The following is a 26,250-nucleotide window of genomic DNA, read 5'->3' on the forward strand; positions in this document are numbered from 1 at the left end:
AAAAACTATTATATATGCTATGCCCCTTGACTATCCAGATATGGACCCTCTTGCCCCCCTCCCAATAAAAGTTCTGGAGATTCGACCCTGCACATTGGGCGTTGGACCGACATTTCATCTGCTGGATCTTTCTTACATTGAAAATTAGCAAGCCTGTCGCCCAATCATGCTCTAGTGGGCATTGATCCCTCGGCGCCTTATTACCAAGCTGAGCATCAATCCAGTGTAGTACGACAGGGTTAACTAACAATATGCTGAATATTACATGCCAAAGTTGAAAATTTACTTACTTAAGTAATGCTTGTAAGAAACACAAAGAAGGCAAATATTATCAATCAATAGTGAGCGTTCTCTTATTTATTCAATTGAACTGTTTCATAATAAAGTGTCTAACTAAGCTAAGTAATCTAACTAAGTAGCCTACTGCTGCTTACAGTTTTGATTATCCAGTCTCAATGAGTTTAAATAATGGCTTTACGTGAAACAAAAATGGTTTTTTTTTTTACGAAATGTTGAATTACATTGTAGAATCATGCCAGTAATCAGAAAAATTTACTCGATTTTCGACTCGATTCCAATTCTTTGAAAAACCACAATTTTTTATTCCGATTCATCATACCATCAATTTTCTATACATTTCTTCATAAATACCATGTGGAGATTGAACTATTGCTTATTCAATTGTTTTTCAACTATAACGTTAAAAGTGATATTATTTATAACTATTACTTCTTTTCTAGGGCACCAAAACCCCACCATGGAAAATAATATCTTGGAAGAACAATCAATAAAGACTGAACCGGTTGATTCACAAACTCTTACTCCTGACATCGACGCCATTACTCGTAAATCGCCAATTGGAACGCCAAATCGTCGGGGTACTCAAACAGTTCAAATGGATGACCCTGCACTACTTGTACCATTTGATCATGGATTTAGGCGAGAATTAGTATACCGAGCATCAGGTGATTCTGCAGATGTTTATTACTTCCCGCCAGTGGGTAAGAAGCTCCGGTCAATGAGAGACGTAGAGATATATTTAAAGTTGAATAACATTCCTTTAGCAACATCCAATTTTACTTTTTTCAAAGGTCTAATCTCGAGTAATCCCAAGTTTGATGTAGCTCGGACTGCTGCAGCACCCGGGTATAGGCCTGACAGCCGGAGTTCTAATGCCAGTTCAATGGCTTCTTCTTCTTTGTTTGAGGAAACTGGTGCTGTTACTCCCAGTAGAACACCCAGAACTAAGTCAAAAGTTAGAGTTTATGGATCTAGAAAGAAAAAAAGACAAGCTGCATCTGCTAAAAAATTACTTCCCTTAAAAATTAGTTTAAAGAAACCACTGGTTTCAAGTTTAGACATATCTAAAGAACAAGAGCTATTGTCTCCTTCCCCTGTTTCACAAGAAGTTGAAGAGGAGAAAGAAAGCCATAAAGAAAAACGAATTCCCACCTTAACAATCCGTAAACCTGTTGGTGAAACCATTTGGCATCAATCAGAAAACTTTGAAACCATGAAAGAACATTCTCTTGCTGAGGGCACTGAAGTTAAGTCAGAAATTGTAGATGACTCTGTTCAAGATCAACAAACTGATGTAGTTGAAGAAACTTCAAATTATGACCGGATAGTTTCTAGTGACTTGGGTGTTAACAGATCAATAGCTAGTAATAGAGATAAATCTTTGACTGTTGATGAACAAATTACTGATACAGCAGTTGTGCCTTCTTCCGATGGTAATCAGTCTGTATCTATTTCTGTTCGAAAATCAAGTGATCTTTTCCCATCCTCACCAAAAGAAAGGAGGAAGGTGAAGTTGCCAAGTCGTTTTTTAGATTCGTCTCCTGAACCTAGCAGTCCCACTAAAGTAGCAGATAAGCAACCTGTGGTTCAGCAAGCCCGGAAATTAGTAACTCCTGTTGTGCCTTGCACAGTTCTTTGCCAAAAGGCCCGAGGAGAATACCCTCAATTGCCGTGCTCTGTGTGTCTTTGCTTCTATCATAAACAATGTCTTGGGTATAGTAGTAACTCTGTCATAGATCCGTTTACGTTAGTTTGTCCATCTTGTCAAAATCTCAACTCTTCTCAAACAAGGTCTATTAGTTCGCGAAAGTCACAAAGTGGTAAGATTTCATCATCTAGAAAGGCTAGTTACAATTCTGGGGGAAACAGACCTGAACTTGAAATGAAAAGTCAAAAAGAGCTGAAACGGGATATAGTAAATGAAACCATAAACATGGTTGTGAAATGTCCGGATGAAAGCCAAGGTATACCTCAAGCTTCTAGTTACGCCCAAGGTATGATAGCGGCCAGTCAGAAATCTGGTACTGAATTACCTCAATTGCAGCTATTTCCTGTATCTCAAAATGTCAAAGAATTAAAAGATGCTTGCGTACAAACTGAAGAGGAGCAGATTCTTCCTGCTGCTGTTCATCCTCCTCCTCCAGCCTTACCCGTTGCGCCTCCTGTTGTAGGAAGCCAAACAATAGAGCATATTCGAGATAAACAAAACCGTTTGCGTCGTTTTGTTGTGATCAGTAATACCCCTGTAAGTTTGGAAAGACCTTGCCCTTTTACGCCTCTTCCAGAGCCTTTTGAACTCGTGCCTGAATCAGCACGGATTCCCACAGTGACTGAGGAACCTTTAGCTAGCATCGCTCATGAGGAAAGTATTGAAGATGTAATACCTCCTAAAAAGGTTGAAACACCTGCTTGGAGAACTGACTTGATGAATTCTCTTAGCTACACTTATAAAAGCCTACTATACGTTTTTAGCTTTTTAACCATCGCTGAAAGGGGACAGACTGCTCTTGTATGCAAACTTTGGCATAAGGTGGCAAATGACCCAGTACTTTGCAGACACATTGACACTAGAAAACTGAAAATTAGAAGTCTGCATAACTTTTTCACTCGTGTTCGAAAACTTGAAATTGAGTCTTTAGACTTGAGAGGCATAGAAAGAAAGCAACGTGATTCACTTTATAAGTATTTAAACGTTCCTGATGCCAAAAAAATAGTTATGTGTCCGTGTGGAGGTGAGGTTATTGAAATGCTTCTTCGTACTTGTCATAATTTAGTTGAAATCGATGCCAGTGACGTCTTGACAACTTTTTTGAACTTAAGTGAGATAAAGAATCAACATCGACTGGAAAAACTTGTTATACATTTCTCAATGGATATAGAAGTTTCTGAACTATCAGGTTTTAAAAAGCTGCATAAGATGAAGTGTCTTTCCTTGCTTGGTATTGTCAATATTGTGGATATTTCATTTCTTGAATTTATGCCTCGATTAGAGAGCCTGAGTTTAGGAAATTTGACTTCTTTGATTCAGGAATCATTCCATGAGTCATTGTTACGGAACGTAAAGCATTTAAAATATTTAAAGCTAGTAGAAGGTCCTGACTGGGATATAAATTTGTCGATTTTGCGTAGTTTTGGTTCATTGGAACAGCTGACTGGGCTAGAAGTACTGCGTTTTAAAATAGAGCAGAGTATCAAAGATTTATTTCATTCAATGCCGAATTTAGAGAAGTTTCTTTTAATGCCAGTTTTGTCATTTGATTCTATGGACGCTATCCTGGGGGATTTGCTTGACCATCTTTCATCTCTTTTGAATTTAAAGCAGTTTTGTCTAGTTTTACCAGATGAATGCATTCTCTTCGACGGTACTGTTGTAGTACGACGAGAAACTATTGAAAGACTAGACGCTTTAAGAGCTCATATTAGCATATCTTCAGATGTTGAAATGCGTGAAGTTTCACTAATTAAAGATGAAAAATCGGGCATGACAGGCAGTATAGTAGAAGAGGGGAGTTTCCACAGGCCAAATACTATTATACAAGCGGATGTTAATATGGTAGACCCCGATGTAACTAGCAACGACAATTCTGATGTAATGCTTTATTCTGACAATACCATTTTACATGGTTCAAAGCTTAAAAAAAGCGATGAAATTACATCTGCCTTGTCACAAGAGCCTAGTCTCTCAGGATCTCTACCAGATGAAAACCATACAGAAGAGCATGCTGGTAGTGGTGTCCTGGATAGTGTTGCTAGTGCAAGTACATTATATGTGCCTCAGGGTATTGAAAGGGAGCTTGACAAAGAAGTTGCAGACTCTGTGTCCATTTCGGAAATGGCCAAAGTTGATGGGGAATTAACTACCGAAAACAAAAATGATAAAGAGGTTCAGTTTGAAAGCTTTGCTCCAGAAAAAAAACATTCTGAACCAACGAAAATTGAAGGAGAATTAGTTACTGAAGGAAAGGAAAATATGCAACTTACAACTAAAAGCGTTGCTAAGACACTTCAAGAATCTAATCAAGCAGTGGTTTCTGGATCTACTCCCCCTTTCCATTTGAATCCCACAACAGGCTTAGCACAAGCACCGAAAATTAATTTGGAAAAGAAAGATCATAATCTTGATGAACTTAAAAAATTGTCCAAGAATCTTGAAGCAGAACGCGTAGGAAATGTCGGCAATTTTGTGCCTATTGGCCAAACAGTTGGAGTTGAAGCCGGGTCAAATAATCAAGAAATCCATAATTTGAAACTTGAGACAGAAAGTGCTGTTGAGACACATCAAGAGCCAGAATCTACTCTCGCATCTAAGTTGAGAGTTCCTACAGACATGCTCCAAACTGTAGAAAATGATTCTAGTAAGGGAGAATCAGGGAATCCAAGGGTTCTCGATGTTGCAGAAAATGTTGAAAGCTTTAGTTGGTCTGATTCTCAAGATGATTTGAAAGTGAAAAAGGATGATGGAACCAACCATGACGTTATCGAAAATACACCAGTTGAAGAGTGCCAGAAACTTCTTCTAAGTAGTCAAAACGAAATAGAGGGTTATGATTATGATAATTCTCAGGATGTAGTTGTTAATGAGAAAGACGAAAGTAGTAAGGAATATACCAAAAAATCTCTCTTTGATATAGATGACATGGATTGTGCTCCAAGTACTAGCTTGAATTTAACAGAAAAAGAATTAGAGTTTGAGAAGTCAGATTTTAGAAACAATGTTGAGATGGATCTACAGCTGAGTGATGAAGAAGGCCAGTCAGAGAATGAACCTATTGAGAAAGTTAAATTTAAAATTGGCTCTTCTGAAAGTAGTTCTAGTGTCTCATATGACGCTAGTCAATCAGTCTCTGCTAGGGAAAGTGAGAGTTATTTTGCTGGTAGTATGTTTAATCCTCAATCTGTTGACAACAGTCTTGCGCAAGAAAGCAATTCTGCAGTTAAGTCTCAGCCAATTCTCTCCTCATTTCATGAGCCACAAGACGAGAATGCTCATCTTGGGCCTCCAACCCCATTAGAAACGCATAATGAAAATACTATATCATCTACACAGGAACAGAAAAGTGAATATTCTCTGGAACCATCTACTGAGGTTAGTACTTTTACTAGCAAAGATGCAATAGAAAAGAAATCTACGACCAAAACCGGTGATCGGTTATGTACCGTCACGCCCGAAGATCTTCTTGACTATTTCAAGTTAGCTTTGCCAAATGTTCAAATATGTGTTGTGAAAGTGAATGACGAAGCTTTGCGGACTTTCCGGCTTGATAATATAGACTGGAAAGAGTCTAGTTTTATTTCGTTATGTTAGTCGTCTATTATATGTTAGCTGTGATTCCATCAGAGAGTAACCTCAAAGTAGTTAAATTTAAGCATAAGTGCTGGATATTTGAATTTTTATTCCTATAAAATGGTTCTTTTAATTAACGTCGAAAGAAGTTCATATCTTTGTGACCTCAACGAAAAGTTTTATTTTGTCTTATTTGTTTAGTTGACCAAAATTAGCTTTTAATCCTTTTTTATTGTTTTTTCTTTATGATCTATATGAGAAAAAATTTGCAACTGAATCATGAACTTTATTTTGTTGCATACGACATAAACTTCCACATTTTCCAATTCGTTATGGGGTTGGCACATACATCTCTTGTTTTGGGCAAGAAGATATTATAGTTTTGAACCAAAGCAAGGTTTTTACGTTTTGCGATAATGTAAGTTAAGGAATGTTGAAAGTATTATTTTTTTTTGCAAATTTCATTCCTCATTCTTAAGCTTTAAGATATAATTTTGTAATTTTTGCATTATTCATTCTTTAATAAATTCTAAAATCATAATATGGTAATTTCCTTGCAGATTAGTAATGTTGATATATTTGTAAAAAAAAAGATGACGATCCTCCAGAGCTATTGCTGGGGATTAGGGTTGTTTCAGTTACTAGGTCTTTTTTTACAGGGGCAAGTAGCAAGCCTGTCTTTCAACCTTGCCGCAGTGGGGATCGATTCCTGGGCCCCATATTGCCGAGCAGAGCACAGGGTATATTTATTTATAAGTTTTGTAATTTGTAGCATTATTTTACAATTAAAGTATTTCCTTTATCCTGTCTTTATACTTGAAACAGTCTTAAAGCTGAACATTTTCCCCGGGCACCACCAATCCTAGGAACGGCTCTGGGTAACTGTCAAACACCGGCTTTATACTCCAGGAACGTTTACTCTAAGGGCTGAATGGCTATGATAAGAAAAAAAGCAATTCTAATTTATTTACCAAAAGTATGTATTTTCTGAGGTACTTTGCTGTTAAGAACTGGCTTCATACTCAACTGAGGTCTGTTCTAAAAGCAGATGGCTACGGGCAACAAAAAGTAATTTTGCGTTATTTGCCAAAAGTAAAAGTACCGATACTTAGCTACTTTGATGTTAAAAACTGATTTCGTCGTTGATGGAAGTTTATTCAAAAGACAGAGTGGCTACGGGAAGACAAAAAACAAGCCCATTATTTGAACTGATCAGTAGTACCGGCCTTTATTATTAAATTGTAATGAACGATATTATGTGACTTGCGACCTGCGAAAAACGGTATTAAGTGTTTACTTCTTTTTTTTCTGTCTTTGAGCTTTGGCTTTGAGTCTTTGGATTCAAATGTTTGTATGTTGCTATTAACGCAAATGTTAATGCTCACAGTCCAGCAGCGTCAGTTGACAAAAATGTGTTTTTGAAAATTTAGGGGTGACACGCTAATAGATATTGTGCAACTATGCGATAATCTTTAGGCGTTAGGATAGTTGGATAAGCTGTCCATTATAACAGCTCATTTGTATGTATTGCAATAAAACAGTTCGTAGTGGCGAACTGTAATTAAGGATTGACTCGGCCCAATAGTAACCAAAACTCTAAAAAACGGAATTTTGGTTACAATAGATGCATCAAAAGCATCTGCTTTTTATGGTGATGCTAAATGTGTATAATTCATTGAGTTTTATGTTGTCCATCAAAAGTTACGAGCCTTATTTACGTGATTTTAGAAAAAGGGGGAAATGTCCCCAAAATGCCAAGAGATGTTAATGAAAATCACACTGTCAAATTCAGCATATCAGAAAACCATGTTGTTGAGATTTCAAGCTCTTCTACAAGAATGTGAAATTTTGTTTTTCTTTTACCAGAAGAAAGATCATAGATGCGTGTTTCCAGGGGTGATCGTATGGAACCAGTGATCCTAGAAGATCAGGAGAGTGCTCAATCGAACGGAAATCAAAAGTTTTAGTGCTTTTTTTTAAGTGACCGTTAAGATTGGAGGGCAACTAGCCTCCCTACCACGCCTCTTTCCCCAAACATATCCGATCGAAATTTTGAGATAGCCATTTTATTTCAGCATTGTTGAGATCTACTAATTATACAGTTGGGGAGGGGGGATATGAACTGCCATAGTCCCTGTGGATAGGGCTGTAATTTCTCCATTCTTGATATGTTGTATTTGAAATGGGAAATACGAGAAAAATTTTTAGGGGATTTTCCGCGGAGAGGAAATTTTCAGGGGAAAAGTTACACGGGAGAAGAGAAGGGAATTCTCTGGAATTACTTGAATTGAATCATGTTCAGCAAACAGAAATTAGGTGAGGGGGCTGCCTGCCTCAGCCCTCGCTCTTTATGGTAAAGTTTGACTTTTTGTCACAATTCTTTAAGAAAGACTGCTCAGACACAAGGATCTTCGAATTAGAATGAGAGGTATCTGTAAAGAATTGTACTTATGCTGGAAGCAACTCCGAAAATCCAACAAATGAATTCATTTGCTACCTTTATTTATTATCAACGGTTGATTTGGTCGATAATGCTTATTTTAAAAAAAATGTAAAACTGGGTTTTTTGCTTGGGCCATACCTTGGCATTAGAATTAGAAAGAAGGGAGGGGTGCAACTTAATTAAACTGGGAGTACAGCTGAAAATCTAATAGATAAATATTGCCTGAATGTTTTGAAGAAATTGCAATTGTAACTACAATTTCAGAGTCTCATAAGTATGCTACAAAAATAGTCAAGGGGCTTCGATTCCTTTTGTATAAAGAGGTTTTGTTCTTGCTAGGCATTGAACCTTTCATATAGGCCAAGACCTCATCAAGAAGGCATTATCATTGCTTGTAAATTAATAGTGCAAATCGTCACGTCAAATACAAAGTATAATCACCTACAGAACAAGTACTGACAAAACCTATCCTCTCCAAACAAAAAAAGTGACCCTTTGTATACCTATGCGAACCTGGCAACTAAAAACCGTAGTTACACAATTCATCCCGGTCACTCTTCGCCTGAATCACGCTCTAGCATAATTTATTGGCTCGGAGCGATTAAGTAGTACAGCACTTTGCGTCCAGAGGCGCTGAGGTACGCGGGGTCACTTTTGGAGAATTTTGTCAGTCCTTGTTCCGTAGGTGATTATACTTTGGTCAAATATGATTACTTTAGGCTACACTCAAACTGTTTTTATGGTAGCACTAGTAATAATTAAACAGTCACATTTCAGTTATTGTAAAATGAGTTTCTGACGAAGGGTGATAAGAACTAGACAAGCGTCAAAACGAAACCTTTGGTGGGCAATTAGGTTTACCAAGCATGGAAAACAAATTAAAAACTCTCACTTGAATGTGTTGTTTTCTTTGAAACATCTTACAAAGTCATAATACTACTGCTACAGCTAGATCCCGGCGCCGCGCCGATGAGGGAAGACTGGCGGCGGCGGGGCCAAAAACAGTGGCGCCACGCCGCCGGTAAGATGTCGGTGGCACGCCGCGGCGCGATCAATGTTGACCGCAAACATTAATGTTTTCATCAGTCTTTCTCAAATCACAGCTTAAATTTACAACAGATTCAAGCCTATTCATGAGTTCAAAACTTCACAAGTCACTGGCTGGAAACTGGTCTTCTTCGTTATTCATCAAGAGAAGTAGAAATCTGATAGAAACGAAATGACTGTGGTGTTTCAGAACCCTTGCATAATAGTCGAAGTATCTATTAGCTATGTATTCTTATCATAAATAATTATCAAAATTATTACTTTTTTTCATCGAGCATTACTGCATACAAAGCTTCAAATACCGTATCACAAAATCCGTCAGTTATCTGGGTAAAAACTTTGGATATAAGTTTGAACTTAGAAGCTTAATTTTTTCATAAACTAGTTTTAATAACAATTTAAAAAAATATATTTATTTTAAAGTTTTTTTTGGCTTCTTTATAGAATATATGTCATGTAGGCTAAGGCTGAACTGCTGCTTTTTTATTGCTTTTGGCTGCTCTTTTGGATATTATTCATTTTTTCTTTTGGGGATTCATTCCAAATTATAAATTCATAAATACCTAATATCAGCTAAATTATAAACTGCATCTAATGAATTGAAAAATATATGATGAACACTTCACATGAGAACACTTCAATTAGAATGAAACAAAAAACACTTAATGGTTTATTCGGTATGAAGAAAAATGAAGTGCCAGCTATTTTCTTAGGTAAAAAATTGAAAGCTCATCCGTTTTAAATGTAATTAAATGAAATAATATGCAGACTGAAGTAGCTTCAGGAAGATGTTGAGATTTTCTTCCTAGTTCGTCATTTTAATCCAAGCAAAATGTTAGGAGACTTAGTATCAGTTATTGAGTTTACGCTTTGATTTCCAAATGCTTACAAAATTTACCAAATTTAAGAAAGTCGCAACCATAAGTCACCCATGGTCGAAATACTCAAAGACTCCTCTTTGATTCCCGCCCAGGCTCAAAGCTTCTGCTATGGTCATTTCCATGGATATCTCCAAAGAGTTTCTTTTTAAAATATCTTTCAAGCGTAGTTAGGGGTATTTAGCCTTTCTTGCTTTTCTTCAAAGCTTTGAAAAAAGTGTTATTATATTCCAAATGTTACATTCGTTATATTTGTGCATATTTTTGGTCTTAATTTTTGGGGTGATCGAATTTTTTAAACCACTGTAGATACGTAAGGACGTTGCAACATCTAGTACCCTGAGGTCCTAAGACCGTCAAAGACTCCTCCTTGAACCTCCCAAATTGAAAGCTTTTATTATGACCTGGCCTTTTAATGTAACTTGGGCACTGGACCAAGGGTACCATTGTCACTCGAGCGCAACGTTAGGTAGGTTTGTCGATATCACTTTCGTCACACCAGTTCGTTTTAGTCTGAATCTGCCTGGTACTTATGAATGAATGTTTTCAAAGTAAACTCGTTTCATCAATAAGAAAAAAAACGGGTTGGACGCACGTGTCCCTTTCCCTTTGGACGATAAAACTATACAAGTGCTCTATCAAGTATAACTCACAAAAATCTTGTTAATTTTTGTCAACTTTTCAACTTTTCGACATCCCTGCTTTCAATTAAAAAAAAACGAAGGTACTGTCACTTAAATATAATAACTCCCTATGTCCCCCCTCTGGATACCGTCTCTGCTTTAAATAAAAAAATTAACTTATTGGCATCCCTGCCTTCAAAAAAAATCGAGATATTACCATTTAAACGTAATACCTCCCTACCCCCTCCCCCCTCTGGATACCACCTTGATAGGATACCATCTCAGCTTTACATTAAAAAAATAATTTACTTAATAATTAACTAAGTCACTATATGGTTCAAACAAACACGCAAATAACGTTAAAAAACTGAGCGCTACTTGAAAAAAAATTGAGGGTTTGTATAAAAGTCTAAAAAGACAGCAACGACACTTTCAAAGTTGTTCAGATATTCCTCGAACTATTGGAAAACTGAGTAATATATTCGCCGTGATATTCAATAGAATCCAAAGAATATTATTGAAATGGAGCACACAAAAGCCAAATTGGGCCAGTAGCCTATAAGAAATCGCCAAATACCCAAGACAATGAACAAGTCCCAATGGGGGGCTCTGGGTCTATCAAAATATTTCATTGATTTCCCAGGGAAATTGACATCATTTTCTTCGGTCTCCACTTTAAAGGAAAAAATAATTATCTTTTTGGTATCCCTGCTTTCAATAAAAAAAAATTAGGCATTATCATTTAAAAATGATAGCCCCCTATCCTCCCCCCCCCCCTTTTGGCAAAAATTTAAAATTTTTTATGAATCATATTTTTGGGGTAACTTCCGTCTTTAATTCCCCAACCTTGTACATAGCTTAGTCCATAGCTAAATTTTGTCTCAATATAATACTTTTTTTTTGGGGGGGGGGGGTAAAAAATTTTCACAAAGAAGATTGTATTTTCTTTAATATATCAGGCGTTAAAAAATTGAGTGTTAAAAATTAAGAAAATATTATATAAAAACAGCACAAAAAAAAAAAATTCTGCAAACTTACAATTCAGCTGTAGAAACAATCTGTCGGCTATCAATTTCAAAATCAGACTGAAGCTGTACAGTAGAGAATGCGTTCTAAAATTCTATTCAACTTGAAAATAAAATTCTTGACTACGAATGATGTAAGAAAAAGCAATTGGAAAACTGCGTTCGAAATGATTTAAACTCATTTCATAAAGACGATACTTTTTTTGTCAACATATGAAGAACTGTGTATATTGCAATATTTGCAATTGCATATTGCATCTGTCTGGTTTTTATGCAAAGTAGCAAAAGAGACGAAAATCAACGAACAAGAGAGTTGAGAAGAATTATGGTATGCAAAGTAATATTTGGCAGGGATTCGGGGAATCAAATTTTCTTTCGGGGTGACGCATAGATTTTTGGGGAAATACCCGAAAATTTGGAGATAGTGCAAGCCCTGCTTGATTTCTAATGAGGAAAATCAAAATACTAAACCACACGAGAAAGAAAAGCTCCGACTTTGCGGTTGCCGCAATAAAGAATTGCCGCAAAATTAATTTAAAGTCAGCCAAACGCCGCCGCCTCTGGTGGCGGCGGAGCGTCTGCAGCGCGCTGGTGACGTAGCAACACTTCGGCGGTAGTTGACCGGGCCTCTCGTTGGCGGCGTTCGGTCGATCCATTGGCGCGGCGTCGGGGTCTAGCTACTGCCATGTTGCAGAGTTGTAAGTTGTGGAAATAGACACTCCTCTTCTGCTTCACCTTGTTCACCGCTTCTCTCAAAATATTTGAGATCTTATGTCGTAACAGTTATGATTAATCTTGCTAACTTAATCCAGGCCACCCAACTTTTCTCTTATTTTCTTCAAGGATATTTATTAGAACCATTCTAGGTGTACGATCGTTATCCTCTAGGCAGCACTCTCAAGAGCGAAAATACGATGAGCATTTTGGAAGGTTAGGTTTCAATTCCTGCATAAGGAAGAACGGTGGTGTTAAGTGCTTGTAGCTTAACATGCAGTTAAGCTGAATTTTTAACACTTTAAAATCATTGTCGTAATGTTACTGTCGTCATTTTTTTCTGGACCTCACAAAGGTAAAGAAAGCAGTTGTATATATTATTTGAATTGCATCCATGATTTATTATTTCAAAACTTAGCGTAGCTCTGGTTTAGCGGTTAGACATGACTGCAACATTTTGCAGAAATTGGGCTTTATTCTTTTTTTTCTGTCTCTATGGTTCCAGCGAAGCATCTACGAAGGTTTTAACGTCAAATAGCCAATCAGGAAAATACTTTTGTGACTACGTTTTTCATCTGCACTTAACAGCTTTGTTAACATGTGTTTGGTTGAACTTCCGTGTCTAAGTTAATGAATAGCTAGAGACACGTTTTTGGCGTAGATGTCTTATTGGACCAGCCAGTGAGTGGAGAGTTATCCTTACTTGCCCAGCTCCTTGAAGGATTAATGGATGTGAGTAGTCCCGGTGTAAGACCATTAAGGTATGCATGAACCAATTTGACAACTATCCTAAATACTCTTCGAAGTTCAATTGCAGAAGAAACAAAGTTCTAATCAGTGGGTCCTTCAGATCAATCTTGGACTGGAAGAGAGTTCTCTTTTGTATTTAGATCTCATTAATTTTCATTTATCCACCTTTTTTTAGCAATGTATTTGGTATTACCCAATTCATGGTTATGAATAGTAAGTAGGAGTAACCTTTTTTAAATGTAAAAGATGTAAAGAAGAGAAGCTAGCATAAATAATATATGCATGAAAAATGTACTTTGATGCTGATTCATAAATTTTGTTTCTGACTCGTCATGGATATGTAATTTAGTTTTTTTCAGACCTAAAATTATCCTATTCTCTCCAGAGACACTTTCCACTTTGGTTGCAGGAACACCGTAGAAGTGCAAAGACATGGCTGATATGTGTAGCATGGGATCTTCTTTGGATGGCCTCTTCTCCTCGATCCAGCTGATTGGTTTGGGGGGTTTTAAGGTCCCTCGTTCTTTAAAGTATGGCCTTGATGTTGCCATCAACATTGGAGAATGATGTTTATTATAAAAGGCTGGCTAAATAACTATCAGATCTCAACATTTGAGACTTGAGATCCCAATGTAGATTCGGCTGTATTTGGAAACATATCTCATAAGTGTAATCCTAACGCCTCTATAACTAGCGTAGACGTATTTCTAAATGTATGATCGGTAACCATAGTTAAGAGGAATAGGTAGAGGACAAATCGTACCATGAGATTCAGGATATCAGAGAACCCTACTGTAGTGGTTTCAAGCTCATTTATACAAAATGTTGAATTTTTTGCCAGAACCAAGATCACGGATGCGTTTCTTTTGTTTGTTTGTTTGTTTTTCTCAGGGATAATCGTATCGAACCAATGATCCAAAAAGGTCAAAAGACGGCTCATTTGGTCGGAAATGAAAAATTCTAGTAGGCTACCCTTTTTAAGGGACCAAAAATATTGGAGAGCAACCACCCCTTTTTTACCCAACGTTGTCGGATAAAAATTTTGAGAAAGCCATGTTCTTCAGCATGGTCGAAAGAACTAATAACTATGTCTTTGAGGATGATTTGACACCCACAGCCTCCGGGGGAAGGGCTGCAAATTATGAGCTTTGCCCATTGCTTACATATAGTATTGGGTATTGAGAAGTATAAAAATATTGTCGGGAGGTGGGGGGAGGCGATGTTTTCTAGTGGAGCTGCTTACGTGGGAGGAGTTTTCGTGGGGGAAGGGGATTTTCCATGGAAGGGGAAGCTGGGTTTCCCAGCATTAATTAAAATACTATCAGAAATTAAAAAAAAGAAAACAAGTTTTTTTCAATTGAAAGTAAGGAACAACATTAAACATTGAAATGAACAGAAATTATTACGTATTAGAGGGGGGTGCCCCCTCCTCAGTATCTCGCTCTTTACACTAAAGTGATTTTGAATTCGCAAAAAGATTATAATTCTATTTAAGCGGTCCTAGTGTATCAGGAGTCATTCTTACTTGGTTCGAACAAAAAGTGAAACTTTAGTGTAAAGAGCGAGGTACTGAGGAGGGGATAATCCCCTTACATACGTAATAATTTCTGTTTCTTTTGATTTTTAATGTTGCTCCTTACTTTCAGTTGAAAAAACTTGTTTTTTTTAAATCATAGTTGGAGGCACAGCAGTGAACGGGAAACAAGGACGGTAGGATCAGGCTGAGAAACAGCTCGAGGTGGGAAAAATCAGAATCTGAGAGGGGAGTTAGGAGTGTCTGTGGGCATTTAGTGAGCAATCCAGAGCATCCAGAGCAATCCAGAGGCAAGGTATTTATATGTCGGCAACCATGGTATGAAACGTATACTTTCAAACATAGAGAACATTGATTTTGCATAAGCTTTTGCTATTAGGAGAAAATATGTGCAGGGTATAAATGATAGGCTAAGAAGTTTAGAAGTAGCCTACCAATCTTCCATCTGAACAAAAAGTAGGGTTAAGTTCTACCAAATCATATTATTGAGTTAGGAATAAAGTGAATACACCATTCGATGCCTTTTTTAATGCTGATTACGAATATAATAGCCTAATCATTTCTCTTGGAAATGAATTTCAGCCCCTCCCCCTATATATGCCAATTCAGGGTATATATTTCTACATTAGGGGGGGGCAATTTTTTTTCTGATGTAAATGGGAGGTAAGTTTAAACTTTACACCCACCCCTCCCCCTAATGTAGAAATATATACCCTGAATTGGCATATATAGGCTAGGGGGGTGGGGGCTGAAATTCATTTCCAATAGAAATGATTATTAGGCTATATTTGTAATCAGCATAAAAAAAGGCATCAAGTGGAATATTCACTTTATGCATAAGTCAATAGGCTAATATGATTTGGTAGAACTTTACCAAAAGTAGTCTAATAGACATCTAAAAATAGTACCAAGAGATACCATATTATATGTTATTTTCCAATTTAATAACTGTTACCCTGGCAATCCCCTCCCCATCTGATGGTCCTATATTAGGCCTATACACTAAAAATATAGCCTATATTTCTTCATTACAATCTGGCCAGACCTCATAGATCCTTTTATTAATCAAGTTTTTCTAGGTAAAATTCTACTTTAGTTACTTTTTGCTATCTTGGAAAGGGGCTAAGTAAGGAAAATGAAACTTTCAGGGATGGGTCTACAAGATCTTTTCAAGAGTATGTCCCAGAATTTTTACAGAGTATGTCCCTTGATTTGTCAACATTCTAAATATCTTGTGGTCTGAACATGTGTTTATCTAGGCCTCACTCCAGGTTGTCAAAGAAAGTTCCTCAGAAATGTGATGGTTGAAAGCAGTTGCCTCTCCAAAGCTGTACCTTCTGGTATTCTTATTGATAGAGTTTTAAGGTGATCCATAAAACCACAGTATCAACTTTTACCTGCAATTCCTTTACTGTCCCCACTACTGTTGCATTTCCAGTTATTGGGTACTTTTGTACTCTTAGTAATGGCATAAGTCTATGTAAGTTGACATGGGTCTACAAGATCTTTTCAAGAGTATCTCCCAGATTTTTTACAGGCTAAAATGTGTCCCAGGAGGGTATTTTTTTCATTTAGAGACAGAACTTGTGCTGCTTCTGTTTTGGGGTCTATGTTAAAGAAGGAGTCTAAATGTTGCACAGGACTTGTGCTGAGCATAGAAACTTCCCTGGTAAGTTCTTCACTTGATGTGGTAGGTAATCTGTTTGAGCCATGTGGCAAGAGGAACTCATAATTCATGAAGGCATCTCTGTTGGTTAGGTAGACCCCACTTGCTCTGAAACCACTGATTGTATTCTCAGAAGTGAAAACCTTTTACTATGCTTTCCCCAGTAGCTCAGCAAAGTTATGCACTGATATAATTTCACACTTATGGGCAGTAATAAAGCTTACAGCTTTCTGGTTGTAGTTGGTCTTAAGGGGCCCCATGACTATCCTTTCTACAAGCTGTAGTTTGTGAGTTCAGGTGACTGTTTGGAGGGTCTGACTTGATTGATAAAATGGTGTAATTAAAGCAAAAAGTGGGAGGCAGTCATCCAGCAAGAAGTATTTTCTGAGCTGATCGTGATGGTTCCTGGTAAAGCTACCTTGAGTAAAATTTCCAGACACTGTTTACCAGGGAAAATAGGTAGAGGAGGGACTGTGTTCCCAATGCATTAACACCACAAATCATAATCAATTGACCTCTTTCTGATGATGTGACCTTCCCTACTTAATTCTGGCCTTGCTGTGCAATGATCTTAGCAGGCTTGTGGATGTTTCAGACCTGATTTGTCAACATTCTAAATATCTTGTGGTCTGAACATGTGTTTATCTAGGCCTCACTCCAGGTTGTCAAAGAAAGTTCCTCAGAAATGTGATGGTTGAAAGCAGTTGCCTCTCCTAAGCTGTACCTTCTGGTATTCTTACTGATAGAGTTTTAAGGTGATCCATAAAACCACAGTATCAACTTTTACCTGCAATTCCTTTACTGTCCCCACTACTGTTGCATTTCCAGTTATTGGGTACTTTTGTACTCTTAGTAATGGCATAAGTCTATGCAAGTTGACATGGATCTACAAGATCTTTTCAAGAGTATGTCCCAAATTTTTTACAGGCTAAAATGTGTCCCAGGAGGGTATTTGAAGTACCTACCTCCACTTCCTCTCTGTAGAGGATCCTGACCTTTGATGACTTTTAAAAATCTGTGTGTTATAAAAATGAAACTTTGTAAAATAGATCTTATGCTTAAATAAAGTACAACAAAATTGTTCTCAGCTTCACAACTCTGCTCAATTCCAATTTATAAGGTTTTAGGTAAAAATTTAGAATTGGTACTCCTGATAAGGAGATATGTTAAGAAAACAATTCTTACTTTAAAATATGTATAGGCTAATGATTCTAGTTAACATATTATCCAACAGGAGAACCTTTATCATCAAGTATTTCCTCTTTTTTCCTTCTTTTTCCAACTTAAAAGAAAAAATTTACAATTTTCTCCACCCTAGAAATGCAATGCGTAAATCTTTTGAAGTTGCCGCTATAAATTTTTCAATAATTGTTTTTATAGATAGCATTCATCCTGGCTATTGTTAGTTAATGACATAGCACATGTTTAAAGAAAAAGCTGTGGCAAAAATACAAAATATTGCTATAAATATGCATATACATACAGAGTATATACCCCCACCCCCCTAATATGCAAATATATAACAAAAACTGCTTTCTGAACCTAAATATAACCAAATGAACTGTACTCCAATCCCTAAATATATCCAAATCAGGGTATATATTTGCACACCAGGGGGTGGGGTTAAAATTTATTTGCGTTGTGAATGAAGGTTATATCTAGAATCGGAATGCAATTTTGGTTGTATATTTGCACATTAAGGGGGTGGGGGTTCATACTCTGTATGTATATTTATAGCAATATTTTGTATTTTTGCCACTGCTTTTTCTTTAAACACATGCTATGTCATTAACTAACAATGGCTGGGATGAATGCTATCTATAAAAACAATTTATAGCAGCAATTTCAAAAGATTTACCCATTGCATTTCTAGGGTGGAGAAAATTGTAAATTTTTTCTTGTAAGTTGGAAAAAGAAGGAAAAAAGAGGATAGACTTGATGATAAAGGTTCTCCTGTTGGATAATATGTTAACTAGAATCATTACATGATATGCAATTACATTACCTGAATTTAAAAAAAAACCATTGATATGGCTTAAAATTTTACTCAGAGAACAGGAATTGCATTTTCAAAACTAAAACCAGAGAAAAAGGAATTGATAACTGAAACTTAAGGTAAAATGTGGTTTTGTCAAAATTTTAATAGGTAGTTTAGGCAAGTATCAGGACCCTCTAGAGGGAGAAGGAGCTGTGGTAAATACTTCAAAATACCTTCCCAGGACATACTTTAGCCTATAGACCCATCCCTGAAGGTTTTGTTTTCCTAACCTAACCCCTTTCCAAGATAGCCAAAAGTGGCTAAATTAGAATTTTACTGTTTTTCTGCTTTCTGGAATCTATCTTTCTCTGTGATTTCCCAAAATAGGCCAATTATCTTCAATGACTTTAAAAAGTAGATAATAGCCTAATGGAAGGAAACATGATAATCTGATTGATAGAAATATGCTGTTTATAAATTAAGAATTTCATTGTTTAATTATTTTCTTTTAGTTGTTTTTTTAAGTCTACATTCTAGGCTATACCTGGGACCATCAGTTGGGGGGGGGGGTTTACTCATGGAAGTTACCATGACATTTAGAAAGATAATAAAATAAGGAATTTAATGGTAATATTTTTATTTATTAAGATGTTTACTTTGGGAGAGTGGGACTTCTAGACTGTTACCCATGAATGCTGAAAGGGTAATTTCACCATTTTTGGATGTTAACAGGCGTGGGTATAAGGAAGGGGGGGGGGGCTTCCTTGTTGAAACTCCAAATTTACACTAGACATTAATGAGAACTTTTTGTATGTTGGAATTTTTCTGTTGGATGTTCACTGGTTTTTGAAAAAGCTGGAAATAAACAGAAATTTCTAAGTATCATTGTCAATGGTGATATTTACATTTTGATATTCAGTATTGATTTTTGGTCTGATATGTAGATAGGAGACCAGCCCACAATTGGCATATTTTGACTTTTAATTCTCCAGGAGCTTATTCAAGTGATAAGAAGTTTCTGAGTATGCCAAAGCAAAGGTAACTCATTCAATACTATCCTTGAAAAAGACAATTAGGAATGCTCCACCACTTTTCCATCTGGATGCCTCTCTATCCAAGTCGTCAAAAGGGCCAAACCTGGGCCACCCCAGTACTGGTTTGGCTATCTTTGATTTATGTTTGGCCACCTGACATAAGAAACAGAAAAGTGGCCAGGGAAGCATTAAAACTTGTTTTTTGGCTACAAAATTATGAAAGAATATGGTCAGTATAAAAAACTGCAAAATCAATTTCAGTAAGGTTTAAAAAAAAAACTAAAGAGCATTAATTTTAAATTATAAATTGACTGATCAACACCAAAAGTAAGCCTTGATGTTCTATCTGTCAGTGGTTGCAGTTTCATTTCAACTTGTGTCTTTAAGAAACTATCTGTCTTGTCAGTTAGTACAAAGAGTCTTTCTTCAGTCTCCTTCAGAAAGTGGATCTTAAGTTCTTCAGTTGCTACTTTTTTGATAATGGATATAAGGAACAGGATTCTCTTTCTTGCTCTTCAGCTCAACCAGAAAGTAATCATCATCCTTGATCTTCTCAGTGTCAAATTGAAAGTTGCTGGTAGGGGGGCTCATCTTCAACATCTATACTGGAGTCTGAACAGTTGTTGTTGTATACTCCAACTGCAACTCCTGTTATAGGAAAAATTCCTTTTGCTGTTTAGCCTTTTCACTTTTCTGACTTTCTTCCTTTCCAGGACTTGGGCTTTCTTGGCAGCTACAGGTTTTATCCCAGCAGTAATGTGTTCTTTCACAAGGGTGTCAGTGAGCACTTCTGACTTTTCATGTTTTTTTCCTGTTGGTTTGGAAAGCCTTTTGGAAAGGGGTTTGCATGGATAATCTCTTTTAACAAATCATCTGCTGAAATTTGCCTTTCATTTAGAGACAGAACTTGTGGTGCCCTGTTTTGGGGTCTATGTTAAACAAGGAGTCTAAATGTTGCACAGGACTTGTGCTGAGCATAGAAACTTCCCTGGTAAGTTCTTCACTTGATGTGGTAGGTAATCTGTTTGAGCCATGTGGCAAGAGGAACTCATAATTCATGAAGGCATCTCTGTTGGTTAGGTAGACCCCACTTGCTCTGAAACCACTGATTGTATTCTCAGAAGTGAAAGCCTTTTACTATGCTTTCCCCAGTAGCTCAGCAAAGTTATACACTGATATAATTTCACACTTATGGGCAGTAATAAAACTTACAGCTTTCTGGTTGTAGTTGGTCTTAAGGGGCCCCATGACTATCCTATCTACAAGCTGTAGTTTGTGAGTTCAGGTGACTGTTTGGAGGGTCTGACTTGATTGATAAAATGGTGTAATTAAAGCAAAAAATGGGAGGCAGTCATCTAGCCAGAAGTATTTTCTGAGCTGATCATGTTGGTTCCTGATAAAGCTCCCTTGAGTAAAATATCCAGACACTATTTACCAGGGGAAATAAGTAGAGGAGGGACTGTGTTCCCAATGCATTAACACCACAAATCATAATCAATTGACCTCTTTCTGATGATGTGACCTTCCCTACTTAATTCTGGCCTTGCTGTGCAATGATTTTAGCAGGCTTGTGGATGTTTCAGACCTGATTTGTCAACATTCTAAATATCATGTGGTCTGAACATGTGTTTATCTAGGCCTCACTCCAGGTTGTCAAAGAAAGTTCCTCAGAAATGTGATGGTTGAAAGCAGTTGCCTCTCCTAAGCTGTACCTTCTGGTATTCTTACTGATAGAGTTTTAAGGTGATCCATAAAACCACAGTATCAACTTTTACCTGCAATTCCTTTACTGTCCCCACTACTGTTGCATTTCCAGTTATTGGGTACTTTTGTACTCTTAGTAATGGCATAAGTCTATGCAAGTTGACATTCTTCTAGAGGAGTGTATTTGAAATGCAGATCAGCTATTGTTTTCAAGTAGGTTTTTAGTCTTTTTTCTTGTTCCTCTGTAAAAATTTATCATGTGTTATAACAGGGTATAAAGAAACTCAGGTCCAGACTTTGTAGAGGGATATTCAGCTTCTCAACTTTTTTCATATAGTCATTCAGCTTTCTTCTAGGGACACCAATGGCACTTGCAGAGAATCCAAATGACTTTTTGTCAACTACGACAGAAAAAACTGCTGTTTTCTTTTCTGTTGGATCCCAGCTGCTTTTCTTTCTTTTCTCTTCTGTTTTACTTTTAAGCATTTTATCTTTAATGAAATTTAACTGTAAAAATGGAGCTTCAGTTCACCTACTGGTCTGACAGAGTTAAACAAAGCTAGGATTAATCAAGTTTTGGGCTTTGATCTTGTCTTCAATCATAAAATATGCTGTTTTCATAGTTTTTACAAGCATAGCCCACTTTTGGACACCTTGGTACAGCATGCTGAACATACCCTGGGTATTGTGGCCAAATGTGGGAATTTGCCATCCTGTGGGATGAAAAAGTGCTAACAGCAAACCTGTGAAGATGGCACATCTTGGATGCTGTCAAAAAACAGGCAAATAATAAGAGAATACAATTTGAATTTATGGCTTTTCTTGTATTCGTAATTAGGCACAGGCCTTCAGACAAAAATTTAACGAAATTCCAGATTTAATCACCATAAAACGTGATCCCCTTTGGACACCAACTTAACTTGTTTGATATAGCTACAGAGTACCATTCATGCCCAACAACTTCATCCAAAAATGATTTACTAATTTCAGAAATGCACCACACACACAGGGGTGCCATGTCACTGTGATGTGTTAGTGTAGATGTGTGGAATACTTACTCAACCATATAAAAGAATCAATTTCTCTAAATTTGTTTAAAAAAACATTAAAATTATCTTATTGAGTAGATTAAAAAGTTGTTTATTTGTTTGTTGTTTAGTTAGTTTTTTCTTTATTGTTGTTTTGTTTAGTTTTTCTGTTTAAACTTCTGTGAATAAGGTGTGTGTCATGTTTGATAATAATTTTATTAAGTGATTCATTTCTTTTCTTAAATTTCCATATTGGCCATTTATAGCCTCTGGCATGTTGGTAGTACAATAATATAGGTTTGTATTATTTTATTTTTGCTAATAAATCAAGTCACAGGCACAGTCACAAGTAGTTGTAGTCACCATTGCAAGTAGTTTCAGGGCAATCACAAGTAGTCACAGTCAAGAGTAGTAGCAGTTGCAGTCACAATCAAAAGTAGTAACAGCTGCATCCACAAGTAGTTGCAGTTACAGCTGCAAGTGGCTGTTGTCACTGGTAGTTTTAGTCACTAACAGTGACAGCTGTAGTCACAAACAGTTGCAGGTAGTCCCAGTTGTAAGTACCTGGAGCTGTAGTGTCAGTCATAAGTAGTTGGTGTTGCAGTTGTAGTTCTAGTAGCAGTAGTTGTAATAGTAGCATGCAAATGGTGTCTTGGTTAGTTCAACATGCTCTGAAATTTTCAACTTATTACCTTAAGCTGTTCCTGAGATACTGATGGTATACCCTTTTGACAACTTGTATGCATGTAGTGCGTTTTGATCTACTTTAATATCTCCCCCCAACATTCCCTAATGGTTTCACTGGAATGCCACTAGCCTTAGCAGTAGTAGTATGCACATAGTGTCTTTTGGTTAGTTCAATGTCTCCTTCAACATTGCCTGAGAGTTTCAACTTGCCCTCTGCTGTTCCTGAGATATTGCTGATATGCCCTTTTGAAAACCTACATGCACATAGTGTGTTTTGATTTAATTCCGCGCACCCCCCCCCCCCAACAGTCCTTGAACGTTTTAAATCTATACCATTAGTTTTTTTGGAGGCTCAGGATCAAATATGCCTTGCTTTCCTATTAACAAAAATTTATATGTAGGGAAGAGTGGTATATACAGGGATGGATTTTGGAAAACCTCCAAAATGCATGGTTAACATTATAGTAGAAAAATGGTTTATGGCTGTAATGGAAGCCTGGGAACTGCTATACAAACTGTGGTTTTTCCATGACTTTTCTTGTATAGCTAGAAGAAAAAAAGGGGGGTATCCCTGCTTATACTATTTATCCCACTAAGAACCAGGGGTGGCGTATCTTGGGACACAAGGTGGCATACTCTGGGACATAGTAAAAAGATTCATGTACTGGTAGAAAACTTCAACTATTCATCATATAAAAACTATATTCAAAATTCAACTACAAAAGTAAAAATATCTTAGACACAAGACTAGACTACCAGTTAGCAAACAAAAAGTATGATGCTGCTCTGGAAGATGTACTGGGTGCTGGGGTAGGAGGCGACAACTTTTTCAATATGTCTTCCCTTGGATAAAGTATTTAGTATTCTCAGTCTGGCCACTCCCACTTTCTTAGACCAGCCATGAACATGACACTCACTCTGACACTGTTCCTGTTTTCTCTTGGACAGACCCAGGAAAATACTCTCCTTCATAAACAACTTTAATAAAATCTCCTGTAGAGACACTGTCAAAGATCTCTTCCTCTTTCTGACTTTCATCTTCTAATTCACCTAGTTTCATCAAATCATCACTGTCATCATCAAGAATCATTTTTTCATCATCACTTCCTTCTGAATCCACAAATAGCTTTTTTGTTGTTTGCTCTTATTTTGCTTTTCCAGCTCTTCCAACAGTCCCAACTTTTCCTTTAGCCCTGCCACACAGGGAGGCTTTGGTCAACCAGAGATGCAATCTTGTATATTGTCATAGTCTTCCCTGGGTTGGACAGCATCCAGTTATCCATAGCCTTATTGTATTGGCATTTGAAGGGAAAATACATGAAAATGTCCAATGGCTGCAACCTGTGGCTGCAGTGAGGTAGTATTGTTAGTAAAATGATACTAGACTCTTTTGCAAACTGCACAACCGTAGAACAGATGTGGGACTCGTTGTTGTCCATTATCAGAAGCTTCAGGCTTTCAGGGGAAGCATGCAAGTAAGTCTTGAAATTTTTAGATATTCCAGAAACAGTTCTTGGTTTACCCATCCAGAAGGTGAGGCTCCTCCAGCAGAGTTAGCAGGATCACCAGTCAGCATGCAAGGTTGAAATTTCTTGCATGGAAATATAAGGTAGGGGAGAAGGTTCTGCCCATTGGCACAGATGATTCCAACCATAGTCGTAAGCACGCCACGCTCAGCAGAGGTTACTTTGCCCACTATTTTCCTACCCTTCTCAGCAAAAAACTCTGGAGGAACATGAACAGTGGTAACTGAGGTTTCAGCACAGTTGAATATGTTGCTTGCTGTAAATGGAATTTTCTTCAAAACTGACTGCAAGTTGAAGAAAAACTCCTGTACATTGTGCTTGTTAAAGCTTGTGGCATGCACCAAACTTGTTGCCTCTCGCTTTCTAAGCGAAAGCTCTGGGTTTTGAGTCCAAAATCCAGCTAACCAGTCTATGCCAGCTTCTTTGGAGTCTGTCCAGCTCTCTGGGACAGTCTTGTTGTTTGCAGCAGTGTAGTTGTAAGCAAGGGTTCTGGTGTCTTGACTGGTCAAAACATAACACATTCTGCTCGTTTGCAGCAAGTATTGAGAGAGTGATGCTTCTTCTTCAGGTGCAAAAAAAGTAGCAAATCCGAACTTTTTGGTACCACTGTTATTCACTTTTTCGTCATCACTGAGATTTGAATACTTTTGTATCTCTGAAGGGCTGAACATGACACTCCGTGTTTTTCCGCCACTACCCTAATTGGTAAGCCAGACTCTAGGTCTACATTATCTGCTTTAATAATGAAATGCTGGCTAACTTTCTTCTCAGCAACGGATTTAGAATGTTCCTCCCATTTAGCTCTTGAAAATAATGGCATTTTCTTCTATTCTGATGTCAAATCTGAAAAAAAGATGTATAAGCTATTTTTATCAGTAGGATACAAGTAAAAACAGACAAGAAAAGATGTAATATATGGACCAAACTGTAAGAAATCATGTGTATATACCAGGACATGTCCCACTACATGCCACTTGTCCTTGTCCCAGTATATACCATGTGACCTCTACTTGCAAATTGTGTCTGATTTTTTTTTACTGTTGTATATTTTTCCACAAGAGGGCCACACGACGTGATTTGATTTTTTAGCTTTCATTTGATATCTTACATACACAATTTCTGCAAACCATTGCAAAATAAAGCACAAAAAACTATTGCCCCAAAAAATTGTTTGTTTGTTTTGTTTTTGTTGTTTTTTTGGGGGGGGGGGGTTAGCTGAAACTTTGAAGTCAATTTTCTCAAAAACAAAAATAGCAACTTACCAAAATGATAGAAGTGTCATGTCCGCCATTGAATGAACTATACTAGGTGGCTTTATTGGATTTTCTAAAGAATGTGAGATGGCAGATAAGTACCATGTCCAACCTTATACCCCGTCCCTGCATATACCACTTACCCCTAAATGTTTAGCAACTTGCACAACTTACAGCCCTTTATCCATGGGTTGTTGGAGGTAATGTCTTTCCTGGATGCATAGGCTACTTATTGGATCTTTGACTTTTTTGAACAAAATGGCTATTTTGAAATTTTGATTGGATGTCTTGGGAGAGGGTAGCAAAAAGGGGACTAGCTGCCCTTTAATTACTTTTGACTCTTAAAAAGGGCGCTAAAACTTTCAATTTCCTATCGAATGAGCCCTCCCCAAAGTTTCCGCAACATCTCCTTCCAATATGAACTAGCCTGGGAATGAAATTTTTAAACATTGAAACCTTATTACTCTCTACATAAATAGCGTTTAAGCAGCGCTTTTGCACTGTCTATGACAGAGCAGTTGGATAGTAAGGAATGTATTATTATTTCTTAATAATACTTATTTTTTGTCTGTTAGATTTTATTACTTTTACTCAAGAAAGTTCAGTTGCAACTTCGACATTTAGTGTTGAGCTTGTTTTTAGTTTGAATTGAACTGTATAAGCTATTCTGTATTTATTATACTGGGTTTTGAAATGAGTTAGGTGATTTTTATTCCTTTGCTTAGTTATTAAAACCTCTCTTTAATTGATCAATTTATGGAGCTAAAGTAAGATCT

General features: G+C 37.1%; 1 protein-coding gene across 1 annotated transcript in view; it reads left to right on the forward strand.

The window, feature by feature from the left end:
* Positions 1-6,386, forward strand: part of LOC148949940 (uncharacterized) — a 42,045-nt gene extending 35,659 nt beyond the window's left edge. The window contains exon 4 of the mRNA XM_089092023.1: positions 741-6,386. Coding sequence (XP_088948149.1) covers positions 741-5,605 — 4,865 coding nt within the window. The 3' untranslated portion in view covers positions 5,606-6,386. The remainder of the gene's footprint in view (positions 1-740) is intronic.
* The last annotated feature ends 19,864 nt before the right edge of the window (positions 6,387-26,250 follow it).

Source organism: Artemia sp. Qi Xiang Cuo, chromosome 7 (genome assembly GCF_049724085.1).
Source record: "Artemia sp. Qi Xiang Cuo chromosome 7, ASM4972408v1, whole genome shotgun sequence".
In the NCBI taxonomy this organism is placed as follows: Eukaryota; Metazoa; Arthropoda; class Branchiopoda; order Anostraca; family Artemiidae; genus Artemia; species Artemia sp. Qi Xiang Cuo.